Consider the following 20,806-nt stretch of genomic DNA (forward strand, 5'->3'; position numbering starts at 1 on the left):
GCTATTGCAACGCCGCTGATGGGATGTATTTATCGGTGCTCTCTGTTGCTTGCTTGTTGTCATCTTGTATCTTCTCTGTATCTTTGACATTTAGGGAAGCTGTTAGCCACACGGGAGTTAGCGATACCGCACAGCCAAATGAGCCGAGCAGCCAGCCGTGGACAAAATACTCATTCCAGGTTAACTGCCATCGATTCTTTGCACGCCGTGCATCCATCGCGGTCCACTCGGCAATCTGCGGAGGATGCCGTTCCACTGGTCGGCCGGGGCGCGTTAGCGAGGGGGGGCCCCGCGTGTGTGATCGGTGAGGTGTGGACTATCACTCGTCACCTTTTGTCAATATGCTTATCACCGCTCTCTTTGGAAGCGAGCTGGTGGGGAAAAGAAAAAAAGAAAAAAAAAGCCCCTGCGGCCGTCAGCGATCACAGACGACGACGGATCACCACTGCAAATGTTTATGGAAGCGGTGCGGCGCTGGGGCCACCAGGTGTCGCTCGCGAGCACGCCGGGAGGAGACCGCTGATGCTTATCACAGCGTGCATTAGTATTCCTGCGGCTGAGCACATTAAGTAAAAGGCAATTATGAAGAGGGTGAAGAGGAGCGAATAGACGCCCGCCGAGCTGCAGCGGTGGTGTTAAAAAGACGATGGACTGGCAAAGAGAATACTAGAATAGCCCCGCGGCCGCGTGGTATTTGAACAAATGCACTGCTGTGAGCTCCAAGAATTCATTAAGCATCCTAAAGGTGGAGTTAAGAGGATATTACATCAAGTAGCAGAAATAAAAGCAGATGTGTTTCATTTGCAGATGCATTGAAATGAGGAATTATGCCGTGCTTTGTGTACTCATGGTAACCATGGTGATGTCTCGGTGTGTACACCAGGTCCTCGCCCGCGTACAGGTTATGTTACTACGACGACATTGTAGTGCAAGTTGGAACTAACTAGAATATGTTCGGTTCGAATTGGATGGGAAATGTGGGATATGAAGAGGTTTGTGCATTGCCCATTCATTTGCAATTGGTTAAAAATTCCTGGTAATTCAGGAATTTTCCGAACCAGGAGTGTGTGATTGGTGGAAGGGTTTGAATCAGGAGAGAAATAAGGGCGTTGCAGGACTTTGAAAATGTCCATTCATATGATTGGGAATTTTCAGGACATTTTGAGAATTTCGGGAAAACCAGAAATTTTTAAAAATATATATATAATATATAAGAATGTTTTGATGGCGGAATGGGTTGAAAAATGTAGAAGGAGAAGCAGAAAAAAAGGGTGGAAACCGGACTTTGGAAAATTGGGCATTTTGAGGAATTTTTTGGAAAATGGCAGTTTGAATGTCAAGAAGTGTGTGGATGGTGGAACAGTTTGAATCGGGAGAGAAATGTGGGAGTTGCAGGACTTTGAAATGTCCATTCATTTGATTGGGAATTTCCAGGACATTTAAACATTTCGGGAAAACCAGAAATTTAAAAAAAAATATTGCTAATAATGCAGCTGAGATAGGCTCCAGCACTCCCGCGACCCCGAATGGGACAAGCTGTAGAAAATGGATGAATGGATATTGCTAATATCACAATTGTCCTAGATGATATGAAGGGGTTGGTGTTGGAAGTTTTTGAATCGGTCGAGAAAAGTTGACGTAGTAACACTTTGTAATTGAGAATTGGTATTTCGGAATTCCTGGAATTTCAGAAAAACACAGAATTTGTTTGAGGAAAAAGATAGTACCTTTGATGTCTCAACTGAGTGGAATGTTTTGATGGTAGAATGGTTGGAATCGGGAGAGAAATGTGGGAATTGTAGAACTTTGACAATGTCCATAAATCTAATTGGGAATTTCCAGGACATTTAAAAATTTTGGGAAAACCAGAAATTCAAAAAATATATATTTCTAATATCACAATTGTCCTAGATTATATGAAGAGGTTGGTGTTGGAATTTTTTGAATCGGTCGAGAAATGTTGACGTAGTAACACTTTTTAACTTAGAATTGGTATTTCGGAATTTCCTGGAATTTCGGGGAAACTGGGAATTTTTTTGAGAAGAAAAAAAAAAAAAGATAATATGTCCCAACTGAGTGGAATGTTTTGATGGTGGAATGGTTGGAATGGGTTGAAAAATGTAGAAGGAGAAGCAGAAAAAAGGTTGGAACAGGACTTTGGAAAATTGGGCATTTTGGGGAATTTTTAGGAAAATGGTAGTTTGAATGTCTAGGAGTGTGTGGATGGTGGAACAGTTTGAATCGGGAGAGAAATGTGGGAGTTGTAGGACTTTGAAAATGTCCATTCATTTGATTGGGAATTTCCGGGACATTTTAAAATTTCGGGAAAACCATAAATAAATAAAAAATATATTGCTAATATCACAATTGTCCTAAATGATATGAAGGAGTTGGTGTTGGAATTTTCTGTATCGGTCGAGAAATGTTGACGTAGTAAAACTTTGTAATTGAGAATTGGTATTTCGGAATTTCCTGGAATTTGGGGAAAACCGGGAATTTGTTCGAGAGAAAAAAAAGATAGTATTTTTGATGTCTCAACTGAGTGGAATGTTTTGATGGTGGAATGGTTGGAATGGGTTGAAAAATGTAGAAGGAGAAGCAGAAAGAAAAAAGGGTGAAAACAGGACAATGGAAACTTGGGCCTTTTTTGGTATTTTTTTGTTTTTTACTTGAAAATGGTAGTTTGAATGTCCAGGAGTGTGTGGATGGTGGAACCGTTTGAATCGGGAGAGAAATGTGGGAGTTGTAAATGTACCTTCCTTTGATTGGGAATTCCCAGCACATTTCAAAATTTCGGGAAAACCAGAAATAAATAAAAATATTGCTAATATCACAATTGCCCTAGATTATATGAATGGGTTGGTGTTAGAATTTTTTGAATTGATCGAGAAATGTAGACATAGTAACACTTCGCAATAGAGAATTGGTATCTCGGAATTCCTGGAATTTCAGGAAAACCTGGAATTCATTCGAGAAAAAAAAAGATAGTACCTTTGATGTCCCAACTGAGTGGAATGTTTTGATGGAGGAATGGTTGGAATGGGTTGAAAAATGTAGAAGGAGAAGCAGAAAAAAGGGTGGAAACAGGACTTTGGAAAATTGGGCATTCTGGGGAATTTTTTTAAAACTTGAAAATGGTAGTTTGAACTTCCAGGAGTGTGTGGATGGTAGAACGGTTTGAATCTGCTGAGAAATGTGGGAATTGTGCAAGTTTCAAAATTGGCCCATTCATTTTCAATGGGAAAAATGTCCAAGAAAACCTGAAATTCCTGGTAATTTGGAATATTTAGAAAGATCAAAATATGTTTGCTCCCGATTCCCGGCCAAGCCTAACAAACTTTCAAAGTTTGTTGGAAGTGGAAGCATAATAAATAGATGATTTTTACTGTAGACCCTTACATGTGAATGCTTTGGCAGTAAAGTCAGTCACACTGTACACACGCTTGACCTTCCTCCGTGAAGTTAACTACTTTTCTTTTGCTTTGTGTGCAGTATCAATAATGTATGAGGGTGCATTGTAACCAGCAAACATCGTAACGCCAGGACCGCCTGTGTGTTTACCTGTAGTTGCCCAGATAAACACCGTCAGGATTCAGCATGGGGACGATTTTGAAGATCACATAATCTCTTAGGATCTGAGCTACAGGATGCTGGCTCACCAGGAAGTCAATCAAACCTATTGAAACACACACGCACGCACAGACACACACACACAGAAACACACAGAGAGAGAGAATGAAATAAACTTGAAATGAAACGGAGAGACAGACTCGCCCGGCAGTTAATTGAGTTTGGTGAAACAAAAAGCAGGGGGTAGGACACCGAGGGGGCATCGTCAGAATGTTGAAGAGATGGGAGTCGAAATCAATACATACTGTATATAAAATATAAACATTTGTACATCGATACAAACAGTATGGAGCATACAGCGTTAAAAAAAGCAAAACACAAAAAAGACAGACCAAGTAGGATGCAATAAACCTACTCAAGGCAAAGGAAATATGTAAGTAATCAAGTAAATAAGTAAGTCTGTGAGTGAGTAAAAAAATACGTAAATGACAAAGTCAGTAAGTAAGTAAATAAGATAATAAATACAGTATGTTTAGATACGTTTAGAAAATAAAGTAGATCTCCGGCATGCACTGAGACACATCTTCAGGGATGTTGTATCCTGAGGTCATTGGGTGTTTCGGGGCTTGCAACATCAGACAACCTCGCCCGGGGTGATCAAGTCCCAGTAGCAATCCACGGATCTGCCCTTTTCAGCCACCTTGTGGCTTTCTCTGCAGCTTCATTAAATGGCCCTCTTCTTGGCCGCCCTCGTAACGCTCAAACGGCCAAGCACCTTACAGAGAGAGTAGACTGACCTGCAAAACTTCTACAGCCAAATTCTGCGGATTCATAGCCCCTGCCCCTGCACTCCTCCGCGAGTTACTGGTACTTGGCACGTATCTTTCTTTGGCTTCTTCAATCCGCTCATCACAGGGCACTGTAAAGTTCCAGTATGATCAGGTGTTTTGATCATGTCTGGCCGGAGAGATGTTGGTGCAATGTACTGGGGGAACCTCAGCTGTTTTCCCAGGTCAACGTGTAGCTTCCAATAAGGGGCTAAGTGGATGAGACCTGTTGTTGTCTGCCAGGCTCTTTGGGCAGCTTCTGAGGAGATGCTCTAAGAACCCCCTACCAGAGCATAGGGGACATTAAGGTGTCTAGCTCTTCCCCAACACAGGGAGATTTGTTGGGTTTGGGAGGGCATTGTAGACTGCCTGCACTAGGAACTGGATGCGGTGGAAGTCTGCTTGCACAATGTTTTACCAGGTGACTTTGCCCTGCATCGTGCTCTCTCACCTAGTCCATGCTCCTTGCTGTCGGAGTCCCACTGCCCTGACCACTCGCTTTTCCCCCAACCCTGATTGGACCTCTTCCAGGAGTAAATGGTGTCTCTCTTTGCCCTGGCCCTGGTTGACGTGGCTCATGGGAAAGTAGCCTAAGCCCGCTCTTCTTGTTGCCAAGACCCCACCAGTGACCTTTACCTTCGGCGTGATTCTGCCACTTCCACTACCTTTGTTGCCTTCCACTTCCTTCCCGTCCTCACTTCAATTAAGGCTGATGACATCTCGCAGTCCCTTGAATCTCTTTACTGTAGAGCTTCTCTTGTGCGTGCCACCTTCAATTCTTCAGTGAGCTCACTGAAGGGTAGCTGCAGGGTGGTACTTGTCCCATACAGGACAGCACTGTTGAGGCTGCAAGGAAGGCCTAGCCATTTCCAAAGAAAGATGCTGATCTCCCTTTCGAAGGATTCCACAGTTGTTAATGGAACGGCATACACAAGAAGCGGTCACTGGACTCTGGGCAAGATGGAGTGCTTGCAGATCCAGGCTTTGAATCTGCCAGGCAGGCTGGACTTGTCCACCTTGGTGAGCCACCCTTCAGTAGACATATGGATAACAGCAGAGTCTTTCAGGCTGAAATCAAAGATCTTCCCCAAGCTCTTGACCTGTTGCTCCGTGATGGATGGGATTGCCGTTCCTGAGATTGAAAACTGGAATTTATCAACTGCTTTTTTCTCTTCAGTACCATAAACCTTGACTTGGAAGGCTTGAAACACATCCTGGCCCATTTAATGAGTCTCTCCAATTCCTGCAAGATGCACCTGCTCCCTGGGACTGATGTTGTTGTGAGGGTAAGGTCATCCATGTAGGCTCTTTTAGGAGACTGTCGAACAACTGATCTGGATAGCGGCCCTCCGAATTCCTTCTCAGCAGCCTTCACCACCGTATTTATCGCAAGTGCAAAAGGATAACAGAGATGGTACAACCTGTTATTATTTTTGTCTCAATGCTAGTCTAAAGTTACTGACCCAGAAGTGACCAGGATCAAGTTGTTAAACTGGCTCGGAAGATGGTGGAGATGTAGCACACGCTCAATTAGTTGGTGTGGTATGGACCTGTGGGCCTTTCCCCAATAAGCTGTGTAACTACACTAGTGTGCTCTTTACGGCTGGGAGGTAAAGGTATCCCAACCTTCTGCACTGAAGTGTCAATGTAGTTGTTCTTAATGAAGGACTCGGTCAGTCTTCGGGAGATGATGCTGAAGAACACCTTCCTTTTCAAACTCAGTAGAGAGACTGTCCAAAACTGGTTGATGTTTTTCGAGTCCACCACCTTGAGAATCTAAACTCCCTGTGCACAAATCCACTACTTAGCAACTCTCCTCCTTTACTACATCACCTTCAAGGTCTTCCACAGGTGCTGGAGAACCTCTGGGCAGCTCTTGTAGACAAGGTAAGGTACACCACTAGGGCCCAGGTAAGTTGGTCAGCGGGCTGCCATGATGACCTCTTCAACCTCCTTCAGACCAGGCTCGGTCAGCTTGAACTCTGCTGTTGGTGTAGCGGGGCTGATGAGTGCTTTGTTGGGTTCTTGGTCGTATCCCCTCAATGGGTGGCACATGATGTTCTGGAGGAAGCGATTAACTCCCTCTCTTGGGCAGTCAAGCCGGTCACTGCGCTTATCCCCGAGCAGCTGTTTAGCAAACCAGTAGGGATTCGCAATAATGGCCGCAAGTTTCCTCACTCTCTCTCTTCCCCGCCTCCTGTGTCAGTCTGCTCTGCTGAGGGTTATCAGCTTCTTCCGCAGGATAATATGCAGCTCTGTTAATGGTCGTTTGTCCTCCTCAGCAGCTCTCTTCTACTGTTCCTTCAGGGTTCGAAGTTCCTGGAGCAGCTGGTGTATTTTAGTGGCCCTGCAGTTCATGGTATAGGGCATGGTCTCGATGTTAGCCTTCTTAATCCAGCCAAATCTTTCTGAGCTATAGTTGACAATGATGGTGCTCATTGCTTGGAGTCTGCTGTCAACATCTTCTTTGGCTATGGCTTGGATGATTTTGGACAAGTCCTTATCAGACTGCAGCCATTCACTCCGTCTGCTTGCTGGGCTACACTTAATCGGCTGCTGTGGAACTACTCTGCTGGGATTGGGAGACTCCGGTGTGTGGAGGGACTGGGATCTGTGGGGCACTTCCTGTCCGGGCTCTCCCTGCGTCTCACCAGGTCCAGGACCTGTGTGTTGCAATTCGCTCTCCCGCTCCAAACATTTCATTCTGGCCTGATGGTTTTTACAGTCCGTTTAAGGAGGTCAATAACCTTGGTTCCGTCTGTTTGGAGATCTCATCATCCAACCGTTCAGGATCTCCTGGGAGTAATTCACTATGTAAAAGTAAGTTGTTACGTTGGTACGTAAGTAAGAAAATAAGGAAGTAAGTTGGTAGGTAAGTGAGTGAGCGAGTTGGTTGGTTTGTACAGTAAGTAAATTACTAAGTATGCGAGTCAGTGTTATTAAACATGGAAGTCAGTAAGTAAGTTGGTATGTACTGTAAGTACCTAATTTGATAAGAAAATAAATTGGTAGGTAAGTGAGTGAGTGAGTGAGTGAGTGACCGAGTGAGTGAGTGAGTGAGTGAGTGAGTGGGTTTGCACAGTAAGTAAGCAAGCTAGTAAGCATGTAAGTAAATAAATAAGAAAGTCAGTCAGTAGGTAAATACGAAAGGGAGTGAGTGAGTGAGTGAGTGAGTGAGTGAGTGAGTGAGTGAGTGAGTGAGTGAGTGAATGGGGTTGTACAGTAAGTAAAAAAGTGAGTGAGTATGTTTGCACAGTAAGTAAGAAAATGAGTAAGCGAGTGAGTGAGTAAGTACAGTAAGTGAGTGAGTGAGTGAGTGAGTGGGTTTATACAGTAAGTGAGGGAGTGAGTGGGTTTGTACAGTTAAGAAAGTGAGTAAGTGAGAGAGTGTTGTGAGTGAGTGAGTGAGTGAGTGAGTGACCGAGTACAGTAAGTAAGCAAGCTAGTAAGCATGTAAGTAAATAAATAAATAAGAAAATAATTTTGTAGGTAAATAAGAAAGTGTGTGAGTGAGCGAGTGAGTGAATTTGTACAGTCAGTAAGTGAAGGACTCAGTGTGTTTGTACAGTAAGTAAGAAAGTGAGTGAGTGGGTGAATGGGTTTGTACAGTAAGTTAGCATGTAAGTAAATACATAAGAAAATAATTTGGTAGGTAAGAAAGAAAGTGTGAGTGAGTGAATTTGTACAGTCAGTAAGTGAGGGAGGGACTGAGTGGGTTTGTACAGCTAGTAAGAAAGTGAGTAAGTGGGTGGGTTTGTACAGTAAGTAAGAGAGTGAGTGAGTGGGATTGTACAGTAAGTGAGTGGGTTTGTACAGTAAGTAAGAAAGTGAGTGAGTGGGATTGTACAGTAAGTGAGTGGGTTTGTACAGTAAGTAAGAAAGTGAGTGAGTGAGTGAGTGGGATTGTACAGTAAGTGAGTGGGTTTGTACAGTAAGTAAGAAAGTGTGTTTGTACAGTGAGTGAGTGGGTTTGTATAGTTAGTAAGAAAGTGAGTGAGTAAGTGAGTGAGTGAGTGAGTGGGTTTGTACAGTAAGTGAGTGAGTGAGTGGGTTTGTATAGTTAGTAAGAAAGTGAGTGAGTAAGTGAGTGAGTGAGTGAGTGAGTGAGTGGGTTTGTACAGTAAGTGGGTGAGTGAGTGTGTTTGTATAGTTAGTAAGAAAGTGAGTGAGTGAGTGAGTACAGTAAGTAAGTAAGCAAGCTAGTAAGCATGCAAGTAAATAAATAAGAAAATAATTTGGTAGGTAAATAAAAAAGTGTGTGAGTGAGTGAGTGAATTTGTACAGTCAGTAAGTGAAGGACTGAGTGTGTTTGTACAGTAAGTAAGAAAGTGAGTGAGTGAGTGGGTGAGTGGGTTTGTACAGTAAGTAAGTAAGCAAGCTAGTAAGCATGTAAGTAAATAAATAAAATAATTTGGTAGGTAAGCAAGAAAGTGTGAGTGAGTGAATTTGTACAGTCAGTGAGTGCGTGAGTGGGTTCGTACAGTAAGTAAGAAAGTGAGTAAGAGAGTGAGTGGGTGAGTGTGTTCGTACAGTGAGTGAGTGAGTGGGTTTGTATAGTTAGTAAGAAAGTGAGTGAGTGAGTGGGTTTGTACAGTAAGTGAGTGAGTGAGTGGGTTTGTATAGTTAGTAAGAAAGTGAGTGAGTGAGTGAGTGAGTACAGTAAGTAAGTAAGCAAGCTAGTAAGCACGTAAGTAAATAAATAAGAAAATAATTTGGTAGGTAAATAAGAAAGTGGGTGAGTGAATTTGTACAGTCAGTAAGTGAAGGACTGAGTGGGTTTGTACAGTAAATAAGAAAGTGAGTGATTGAGTGGGTGAATGGGTTTGTACAGTAAGTAAGTAAGCAAGCTAGTAAGCATGTAAGTAAATAAATAAGAAAATAATTTGGTAGGTAAGCAAGAAAGTGTGAATGAGTGAATTTGTACAGTCAGTAAGTGAGGGACTGAGTGGGTTTGTACAGCTAGTAAGAAAGTGAGTGAGTGAGTTTGTACAGTAAGTGAGTGGGTTTGTACAGTAAGTAAGAAAGTGAGTGAGTGAGTGAGTGAGTGTGTTTGTACAGTGAGTGAGTGAGTGGGTTTGTATAGTTAGTAAGAAAGTGAGTGAGTAAGTTAATGAGTGAGTGAGTGAGTTTGTACAGTAAGTGAGTGAGTGAGTGAGTGAGTGAATGGGTTTGTATAGTTAGTAAGAAAGTGAGTGAGTGAGTACAGTAAGTAAGTAAGCAAGCTAGTAAGCATATAAGTGAATAAATTACAAAAATATTTTGGTAGGTAAATAAGAAAGTGTGTGAGTGAGTGAGTGAATTTGTACAGTCAGTAAGTGAAGGCCTGAGTGGGTTTGTACAGTAAGTAAGAAAGTGAGTGAGTGAGTGAGTGAGTGGGTGAATGGGTTTGTACAGTAAGTAAGTAAGCAAGCTAGTAAGCATGTAAGTAAATAAATAAGAAAATAATTTGGTAGGTAAGCAAGAAAGTGTGAATGAGTGAATTTGTACAGTCAGTAAGTGAGGGACTGAGTGGGTTTGTACCTTAAGTAAGAAAGTGAGTGAGTGAGTGAGTGAGTGAGTGAGTGAGTGGGTTTGTATAGTTAGTAAGAAAGTGTGTGAGTGAGTGAGTGAGTGAGTGAGTGAGTGAGTGAGTTAATGAGCGAATGAGTGAGTTTGTACAGTAAATAAGTAAGCAATATAATGAGCATGTAAGTAAATAAAAAGAAAAGTAAGTTGGTCGGTATATAAGAAAGTGAGTGAGTGAGTCAGTGGGTGAATGAGTGAGTGGTATGGTACAATATGTAAGTGGGTGAGACCCACAAGGAGCCAACCTGCCCACTCACCTCCGTCTATAAGTCGAGCGATGGTGAGCAAAAAGTCATAAAATTCTGCTTAACTTGTCTGTGAGATGGTTGAGGAGCACACGGAGAGAATTTCCCAGCGGTGCAAAGACGTGTTTCAACTTCTTTTATTAGTTGTGAGTAGACACTGAGCTCAGGAGCACTTCTCTGTGATGTGGTCACATGACATGCAGCAATATCATAGCGTGCACACAACACCCGCTTTTCATCTCAGAGGCGGCATATACTGTGCCACAAAAACAACACAAAAGTCGCAAATAATGCCAATAAAATTGTATTGAGAGGAAAAACAATCAAGAAAAAGTTGAACTTTTCAATATGAAGTCCATATTATATAAGTACTGTTTTTACAAGAATCTTGTGTAAATATGCAATTATTTAGGTCTGGCACATGTTACAGTTCTATTATTGATATCCAGATATTATAGCCTACTTCCAAAAAAACATATTTTCCAAAGAAAACTGTGTAAGCAGACTGCGTTTACTCGCTCACTGTCGGAAATGAAAATCTTTGTTTTTGAACATTTTTTATTTATTTTTATAAACTCAAAAAGTAATAATACATTTTATATTGATCAGCCACATTAACTCAGGCTGATCAATATAAAATGTATAATTACTTTTTGAGTTTATTTCATTTTATTTTTCAGTATCAAACAATGTGTATCATTTAAATGAAAAACACACTTTTTTTTTAACTTATTATTTTTTTTATTTGATTTTTTTTTACTTTTATTTTTTACTATTTATATTTTATTTCATTGTTTTTTAGATTTTAAAGTCCATCAAATTGCCTGGGAAAAAAAGTTTGTTTTTCATTTAAATTACACACTTTATTTGAACAATTTGATACGGAAAAATAAAATGAAATAAACTCAAAAATTAATGATACATTTTATATTGATCAGCCACATTAACTCAGGCTGATCAATATAACATGCATTATTATTTTTTGAGTTTATTTCATTTTATTTTTCAGTATCAAATTCCATCAAAAAGTCCATAAAATTGCCTGGAAAAAAAAGGTTGTTTTTTCATTTAAATTATACACATTGTTTGACCGACTTGAACAATTTGAACAATGTACAATTACTTTTTGAGTTTATTTCATTTTATTTTTCAGTATCAAATTGTTCAAGTCGGTCAAACAATGTGTATAATTTAAATGAAAAACAAACTTTTTTTAAATTATTATAATTTTTTTTTACTTTTATTTTTTAATATTTATATTTTATTTAATTGTTTTTTTAGATTTAAAAGTCCATCAAATTGCCTGGAAAAAAAAAGTTTGTTTTTCATTTAAATTATACACATTGTTTGACCGACTTGAACAATTTGAACAATGTAATATTACTTTTTGGTTTATTTCATTTGATTTTTCAGTATCAAATTGTTGAAGTCAGTCAAACAATGTGTATAATTTAAATGAAAAACAAACCTTTATTTTTTTCCTTTTTTTTTAATTAAAAAAAAAACAAAAAACTTTTATTTTTTACTATTTATATTTTATTTCATTATTTTTGGGATTTAAAAGTCCACCAAATTGCCTGGGAAAAAAAAGCTTATTTTTCATTTAAATTATACACATTGTTTGACCGACTTGAACAATTTGAACAATGTAATATTACTTTTTGGTTTATTTCATTTGATTTTTCAGTATCAAATTGTTCAAGTCAGTCAAACAATGTGTATAATTTAAATGAAAAACTAACTTTTATTTTTTCCTTTTTTTTTAATTAAAAAAAAATAATAAATATATTTTTTACTATTTATATTTTATTTCATAATTTTTGGGATTTAAAAGTCCATCAAATTGCCTGGGGAAAAAAAGCTTGTTTTTCCTTTAAATTATACACATTGTTTGACCGACTTGAACAATTTTAACAATGTATTATTACTTTTTGAGTTTATTTCATTTTATTTTTCAGTATGAAATTGTTCAAGTCGGTCAAACAATGTGTATAATTTAAATGAAAATCAAACTTATTTTTTTACTTTTATTTTGATTTTATTTTAATTCTTTTACTTTTATTTTTTACTATTTATATTTTATTTCATAAAATGTAAATAGTAAAAAATAAAATATATAATATAAAAAATGTCACTATATAAAGACTAACTTAAAAAAAAAAAAGGAATAAAACAATTTGATTATTTTTTCACATCAAAATTAGGAAGTCAGGATTAATGGCTACGATGAGCACGTTTTGTAGCGCACAGCCCTTCGAAGCAGAGTTTGAAGCATGATACTGTATGATACTGATAAAGCACGTTCCCCTGGGTCACCCCACACGGAACAATGCAGGGACATGTCACTGAATGAGAGTAGTAGTAGTAGTAGGAGTAGTTTTAGTAGTAGTACTACAAGTTTTACCTTGACAGACAAAAGAGGCAGGAGACTCTCCAGGGTGAACACGAGCTGTGAGGATCACGAGCTTCTTCTCTCTTTCTGGACTCAGCTGGTCTAAGGAGGAGAGAAAAAAAAGGTTTTAATTGGGGATAAAGTCAAAAGGAGAAAAAGTACATAGATATGTCAAGATACGACTACAGTACTATACATATATACATACATATACACACACACATATACTGTGTATATATATATATTATGTATACACATAATCCAAAGAGGTTCATTAGGTCTTCAAAAAATGAAGCATCGTTGGATCAGAGACGCCATCGAGATCCGGAAGCGCGCCGCCCAGACTGTGAACCGGGACGAGGGGGCGTACCAACTGTCCCACACCTGGGACACAGTCCCGAAGAAGTCGGACTGCAGATGGCGCTGTCAGCCTGCTACTACAAGCAGGAAGACAGCTCCGAAAACTGTTGAAATCAGCTGACCAAACACGTCACAGCAATATCACATGACAACCTCTGAGGAAGGCAACAGTTGTGGCCCTAACTGTCAGGTACGGAAATACACACAGGTCTGCCTGTAAGAACAACAAAATTGCATATATACACTAATATATATGTATATATATATATATATATATATATATATATATATATATATATATATACATATATATATATATACATACATACTGTATAAACTCATATGTATACATATATACATACACACATACTGTATACATACACATACACATTTGTATATACATATACACATTTGTGTGTGTGTGTGTATACACACATTTTTTACACATTCATACAGTATATATACACATATGTATACATATATACTTACACACATACTGTGTATATATACACACATATACACTTATGTATACACGCACACACAGTATATTATATACATACTGTAAATATATATATACACATATATATATATATATACTCACATATGCATATATATATATATATATATATATATATATATATACACACACACACGTATATATACACAGTATATACATAGTATATACACACACATACTATATACAGTACACGTAGGTATATATATATACACACAAAAACACATACTGTATATATATATATATATGTATATATATACACACACATATGTATACATACATGCATAAACACATACTGTATATACAGCATATCCACACATACACACTTATGTATATTATATATACACACACACAGACGCACACACATATACTGTGTATATATACACACATACTGTATATACAAACGTATATATATATATATATATATATATATATATATATATATATATATATATATATACATACACACACACATGTATATATATTAGGGGTGTGGGAAAAAAATCGATTCAAATTCGAATCGCGATTCTCACATTGTGCGATTCAGGATCACTTCTCATTTAAAAAAAAATCTATTTAAAAAAAAAAAAGTATTTATTTACTTTTTATTTTCATTTTTTTGTATTTTTATTTTTTTAAATTAATCAATCGAACAAAAAAATACACAGCAATACCATAACAATGCAATCCAATTCCAAAACCAAACCCGACCCAGCAATAAATGTCTAATGATAATGTCAATGAGGGATTTTTAATCACTGCTATGTTGAAATTGTAACTAATATTGATACTGTTGTTGATAATATTCATTTTTGTTTCACTACTTCTGGATTGTTCTGTGTCGTGTTTGTGTCTCCTCTCAATTGCTCTGTTTATTGCAGTTCTGAGTGTTGGTGGGTCGGGTTTTGTTTTTGGAATTGGATTGCATTGCTATGGTATTGCTGTGTATTGTTTTGTTGGATTGATTAAAAAAAAAAAAAAAAATAATAATTATAAATAAAAAAAAAAAAAAAATCGATTTAAAAAAAATGAGAATCGATTCTGTATTGCACAACGTGAGAATCGCGATTCGAACTGATTTTTTCCCACACCCCTAATATATATATATATATATATATATATATATATATATATATATATATATATATATATATATATATATATATATATATATATATATATATATATATATATATATATATATATATATATATATATATATATATATATATATATATAGTATTATTCTCTGCTATAATGTCTGATACTTGAGTACCAGAGACTCAGGTATCCAGTGGTAGTCTAGAAGTTTTTGAGACTTCATTCTGTCACGAGGTGTTGGTGGCGAACCCCAAGATGCAGAGAAGGCAGGCTTGGTGCAGGAAAACATGATTTAATGTCCACAGTAAAGAAAAAACACAAACCAGGAACTAGGAATGGCCCAACTGAAAACAGGAACCAGCAAACAGAAAAACTGGAAACAGCTAACGGCTAAAAAGATCTAGCTAACAGGAAAACATGATACCAAAGAGCTAGGAGACAGCAAACTGTAAATAGCTAGAAGGAACAGCTTACCGCTATGACGACAAGGACAGAGACAGGTAGTTATGACGACGACAACACTCCAGCACAGACTGGATGGCGAGGCAGCTTTGAATAGCAGCTGGCTGATTGACACCAGGTGTGGCCAGGTGCCAATCAGCCACAGCTGAGGGCAAACAGCGCTCAGGGAGACAAGCAGGAAACAACCAAAATAAAAGCGCTGACAGGAAATAAAGGCAAAACTAAAACATAACCAAACTGTCAGGGACAAGCCTGACACATTCTAGACTAGACATTCATGAATCAAACATGGAAAGAGAATACTTGAGAAAAAGATGAAATATAAATGATAAGTATATATCGACAGGGGTCACAATTAGTCAGCAACAGGCGTGACCTTCTTCAGTCTGCTTTGACCGACTGGACACGTCCGCCCTCTTTTGACATTTTGTCAAAGATTTTTTATTTCATGTGCATTACTTTGATTGTAAATTAAAAGAAAACGTGTGGGCGGACCATTAATATATTCTAAATGTGCCATAAATGTTTCTCTTAGCCAGGGGTGTCCAAAGTGTGGCCCGGGGGCCATTTGTGGCCCGCAGCTAATTGTTTACCGGCCCGCCACACATTCTGGAAATGCTATTGCAAAAATAAAAAATAAACATTACAAAAAGTGGAATGAGGTGAAATCTAACTAGAAAAAGTTGCAATGTTGACACAAAGCTGCCATGCAGGCTGCTTTTTTTCTTTTGTCTATCTTTATTTGTCTTTTTTTGCCATTGCTTAAAAAAAAAAAAAAATCAACGTTATTATGAATCATTGACCTATTCAAGGCTCCAATTATTTCAAATATTTCACTTTAAAATGTTTTATGTGGAAAATATTGCATATCCAGCGGTGTCCAAACTTTTTCCACTGAGGGCCGCACACGGAAAAATTAAAGCCTGCGGGGGCCATTTTGATAGTTTTCATTTTCAAATAATAACTAAATATATGGATTTTGTTTTTTTTTTACCTTTAGGGCTCCCGGGGACCATAAAGGGTCTAAGTCATTAAAATGTTAAAAACAAGTCAAATTATTATTTTTTTATTATTATTTAATGCTTACAGTAAATCTGTACAACTTTAGGTTGATATAAAATTTAAAAAAAACAAAAAGGTTTTATGCCTTTTCTGTCAATACAACTTTGTTTTTTATAATAAAACTGAAATATGCAGTACTTCCCCCACTGCCCAAAACATTCAGAAAACAATGTTTGATGTGAAGTAATAAGGGCCTTAAAAAGATCAATAATGCAAGACGCCATTGATATTAATTCATTGTTATTTTTGAGTAATCACAGTGAAAAGATAAATAAAATCCCATTAAATATATTTGGGATCCAAAAGGTGCCCCACTCAAAGTGATACATTTGTTTATTTATTTTTTTTACTTTCAACACTTAAGTTACGAGATGAACTTCAGATATATCTGTCAATTTTACGTTTGAACTATTATTTTGTTTGTTTTATGCTCTTTTGTCAAAGAAAATGTTGATATTTTTGTATGGCAACCACACAATATATGCAATATTTTCCACATAAAACATTTTAAAGTGAAATATTTGAAATAATTTGAGCCTTGAATAGGTCAATACATTATAACATTGATTTTTTTTTATTTATTTTTTTAAAGCAATGGCAAAAAAAGACAAAAAGATAGACAAAAGAAAAAAAGCAGCCTGTATGGCAGCTTTGTGTCAACATTGCAACTTTTTCTAGTTACATTTCACGTCATTCCACTTTTTGTAATGTTTATTTTTTATTTTTGCAATAGTATTTCCAGAATGTGTGGCGGGCCGGTAAACAATTAGCTGCGGACACCCCTGACTTAGACCCTTTATGGTCCCCGGGAGCCCTAAAGGTAAAAAAAACCCAAAATCCATATATTTTGTTATGATTTGAAAATGAAAACTATCAAAATGGCCCCCGCAGGCTTTCATTTTTCCATGTGCGGCCCTCAGTGGAAAAAGTTTGGACACCCCTGCTCTTAGCACTTTTATGACTTTTGGTCCCAAGCGAGATCATCAGGTTTACCTCAAGAAATGATCTACTTTCACTTGTTTTGTTCACTGTTTTACTGTTTGTTTATTTCGCTAAATGATCCAAAAGTCAACCCCCCCAGCACGCTCGCCTACTTCCGAGTATCTCTAAATGTGTAATGAAGACATGTGGATCCCCTTTTAAGTATAGGGATGGGTACCTTTGCTAAATTCCAGAGATGTCCGATAAATGCTTTAAAAATGTAATATCGGAAATTATCTGTATCGTTTTTTTTTATTATCAGTATTGTTTTTTTTTAAATTAAATCCACATAAAAAACACAAGATACACTTACAATTAGTGCACCAACCCAAAAAACCTCCCTCCCCTATTCACACTCATTCACACAAAAGGGTTGTTTTTTTCTGTTATTAATATTCTGGTTCCTACATTATATATCAATATATATCAATACAGTCTGCAAGGAATACAGTCCGTAAGCACACATGATTGTGCATGCTGCTGGTCCACTAATAATACTAACCTTTAACAGTTAATTTGAGTCATTTTCATTAATTACTAGTTTCTATGTAACTGTTTTTATATTGTTTTACTTTCTTTTTTATTCAAGAAAATGTTTTTAATTTACTTATCTTATTTTATGTTATTAATTTTTAAAAAAAGGACCTTATCTTCACCATACCTGTTTGTCCAAATTAGGCATAATAATGTGTTAATTCCACGACTGTATATATCGGTATCGGTTGATATCGGTATCGGTAATTAAAGAGTTGGACAATATCGGAATATTGGCAAAAAGCCATTATCGGACATCCCTACTAAATTCGGTAAGGCCTGAATTCCGTCGATACCACAGGCTACCGATTCACGTAAAATAAAACTGCCATATTTCGATGCCTTTGTTGGACGTGATGTTGCGTCGGCTCAAGCACTTGGCAAGAAAACAAGCATTCAGAGAGGACTCAACTGGACTGCCTCTAGGTATGTGGTATAATTGTCCATACCAACAAAGCAAGAATGCCTGATAGAGAGCGCTCAAAAGTAAGTAACAGTGAGACTCTACTTTTCAAAATGTGCTAGCTTGTTGCTAATTTACATTGGACATGCCATATATATATGCTACTGTGATGTTTCCCCCTTGTGGGTCCAGCGTGTGTCTCACTCTCGCTCCAAATCCAACCACGTGTCTCGGTCCGGCTGCTGCTAATAAGGGCGACAGGTGATTAGATAACCAGCCCCAGCTGGGCAATCCACTCACCTGCCGGTGGCTTCGAGGCCGATCCTTACACACCCCGCTACACGGCAGGCCCGCAGACCACGCCCCCCCTCCACAGCTACCAATTAGCAATAGCGATTTTACATGCAGATTCCAACACAAATTTAGCATTAAAAACTATAACTAGAACTATGGATGGGCATTTTTCCTATCACTGACCAAATCCCAACGGTCCTACCGGGCCCCGATTTATGTAAAATCCAACGGTGCCATTTTGCGGTACCTAAGTTGCACGTGACGTCACGCCCGTTTGCACTTTGGCACTTGCCGATCACTCCAGCAGCACTAAGAGCGGACTCACCCAAACTGCCTCTAGGTCATGTTGCACTTTTTAAGTTAAGTTAAGTAAGGCTCCACTTTTCCCCCCAAAAAATGCTCAATATACATTGGCTTTGTTATTGACATGCTACTGATTAGCATTAGCGATTTAACATGGCGATTGCAACACCTCCAAATGTGTTAATTGAAACTACAATGAAGGTGCACGTTACAATCAGACAGCAAGTGCGTAATGACTACAATGCTTACAGTGTTAACACTTTTTTGGGCGCATAAAAAAACAAAACTGTTAGAATAATTGTATCTTAGTTATCACAAAAAACTTTGTGTTACATTGAGTCCCCGGCAAGAAGACAAAAACATGTCTTTGAACCTACCAAGAAGAAGGCTTGTAAAACTCCACTGTGTAGGGGGGGAAGCAACATGAAGGTGTTCTGTTGCTTTCATGTATTGTAATCAACAGAAAGATATTGTCTTGACCCAAGAACTACAAAAGCAAATAGGAAGCAGGACCAGACTCCTTTCCAGGCACCGCTTTTTTGAACTCTTTTACGAACCTCTTTTTGAACTCTTTTACGACCTATTTTTTAAACTCTTTTTCGACCTCTTTTTTTTAACTCTTTTACTAACCTCTTTTTGAAGTCTTTTACGACCTCTTTTTTGAACCGACCGTTTCTTTTGAACAGGCATCAAAGGCGATGGCTGTTTACGACCCCCGTCCCTTTGGAAGCAGCTGTTGCCATGTGGTCAGGGAAGGTCCAAATAAAAGCTCTTTTGGCAGAGCGTGATGACACTGTGCAAGGGTACAGGTGTACACGTTTCTCCTCACTGAGCCAAAATGAATTCTGTCTCTGTTTGATTCTTTGCTTCTTGTCCTGTTTAATAGATGTCATCAGTGTTTGAACCTGACAAAAACAACCCAATAAACTACACGCTACTGCCATCTAACGACTCGGACTTGCAAATTCAATTGCGACTTATATTTAAGCTATGACAAAAAAAAAGGATAAAACAACTGGACAGTTTTATTATCAGCTCATTTTGAAATGCTGCAATACATTTTTTTTAAATTACATTAATTAATATATATTAACACACACAAATGTACTTAAAAGTAGTATCGATTCACGTTGATTCACCTTACAATCAAACAGCTGGCATGTAATAAGTACAGTACTTACAGTGTAAACACTTTGTAGGACTCAACACAGCACGTTCAACTTAATGGCAAAGACTACTTTCTGACTACGGCAACATCCTCGGAAAGTCTACAATATAATACTTGCAAATGATACTCAGAAGTGTAAGACAAGAATATATAAAAACTGGACAGCACAGAAATCATAATAAATAAAAAATAGCTTGTATTATTAAACAATTAACATTTATTAAGATTAAGATTAAAGTACCAATGATTGTAAAGCACGAATACAAACACAAGTTCCGTAAACTGGTACCATTGAGTACCGTATCGGTTCAAATGTGAAAGTTACTCATCCCTACTCATTAGTAATTAATGGCTGTGGTAATTTTTGCACAAAATAATGAAAAGGACTCCAAGTAAGAGTGGGAATAATCCATAAAGTGACAGAAATTGCAGTAAAGAGCAGAATGGAAGTGACGGAACAAAGCAAACGGGCGTGGCTCGAAAGCTAGGGAGAGGAAGGGGGAATCGAACCCGAGTCCATTCCATTATGAATGGTTTAATGTGAACATAAGTCGATCACAACAATGACATTTGTCACAAAATGATCAAGTAAACATGTCACTACTACAACAATTCAGAATGTTCAAATGTTGCAGATTTTACAAAGGGGGGGGGGGGGGTGTTTATGGTTTGTTTATTGTTGTTTCACGAGCAGACGGATCATCCTTCATGTTTCAGATCGTTATCACGTTGAATAATTGGATACGTGCAGCGGGAATTAGCATCTGGCAAACATTTTTTTTTTTTTTTTTTTGACTTGAACGATGTTAACGATAACTTGATGGTAATTGCGGAATCATTTCCTGTAGATGAACGGATCGGTAAGATAAGCGTGTCAGTATTTGAATAATGTCATCATTACAAATATAATAAAAGCATTTTTTTTTTTAAACCGGTCCCATACAGCCATGTGAGCCAATGATATCGTAGTTCTACTTGCCTGTATCTGCTCTACATATTTACTTTACGAAGGAGACGAATGGGAT

The 20,806-nt window shown here is 37.8% G+C and overlaps 1 protein-coding gene across 1 annotated transcript in view; it reads right to left on the reverse strand.

Moving 5' to 3' along the window:
• The window catches only part of agbl4 (AGBL carboxypeptidase 4), a 923,746-nt gene that overhangs the window by 98,288 nt on the left and 804,652 nt on the right, over positions 1–20,806 (reverse strand). The window contains exons 7-8 of the mRNA XM_062027925.1: positions 12,612–12,701; positions 3,562–3,676 (exon numbers count right to left, since the gene is read on the reverse strand). Coding sequence (XP_061883909.1) covers positions 3,562–3,676; positions 12,612–12,701 — 205 coding nt within the window. The remainder of the gene's footprint in view (positions 1–3,561; positions 3,677–12,611; positions 12,702–20,806) is intronic.

Source organism: Entelurus aequoreus, linkage group LG19, assembly GCF_033978785.1.
Source record: "Entelurus aequoreus isolate RoL-2023_Sb linkage group LG19, RoL_Eaeq_v1.1, whole genome shotgun sequence".
Classification (NCBI taxonomy): Eukaryota; Metazoa; Chordata; class Actinopteri; order Syngnathiformes; family Syngnathidae; genus Entelurus; species Entelurus aequoreus.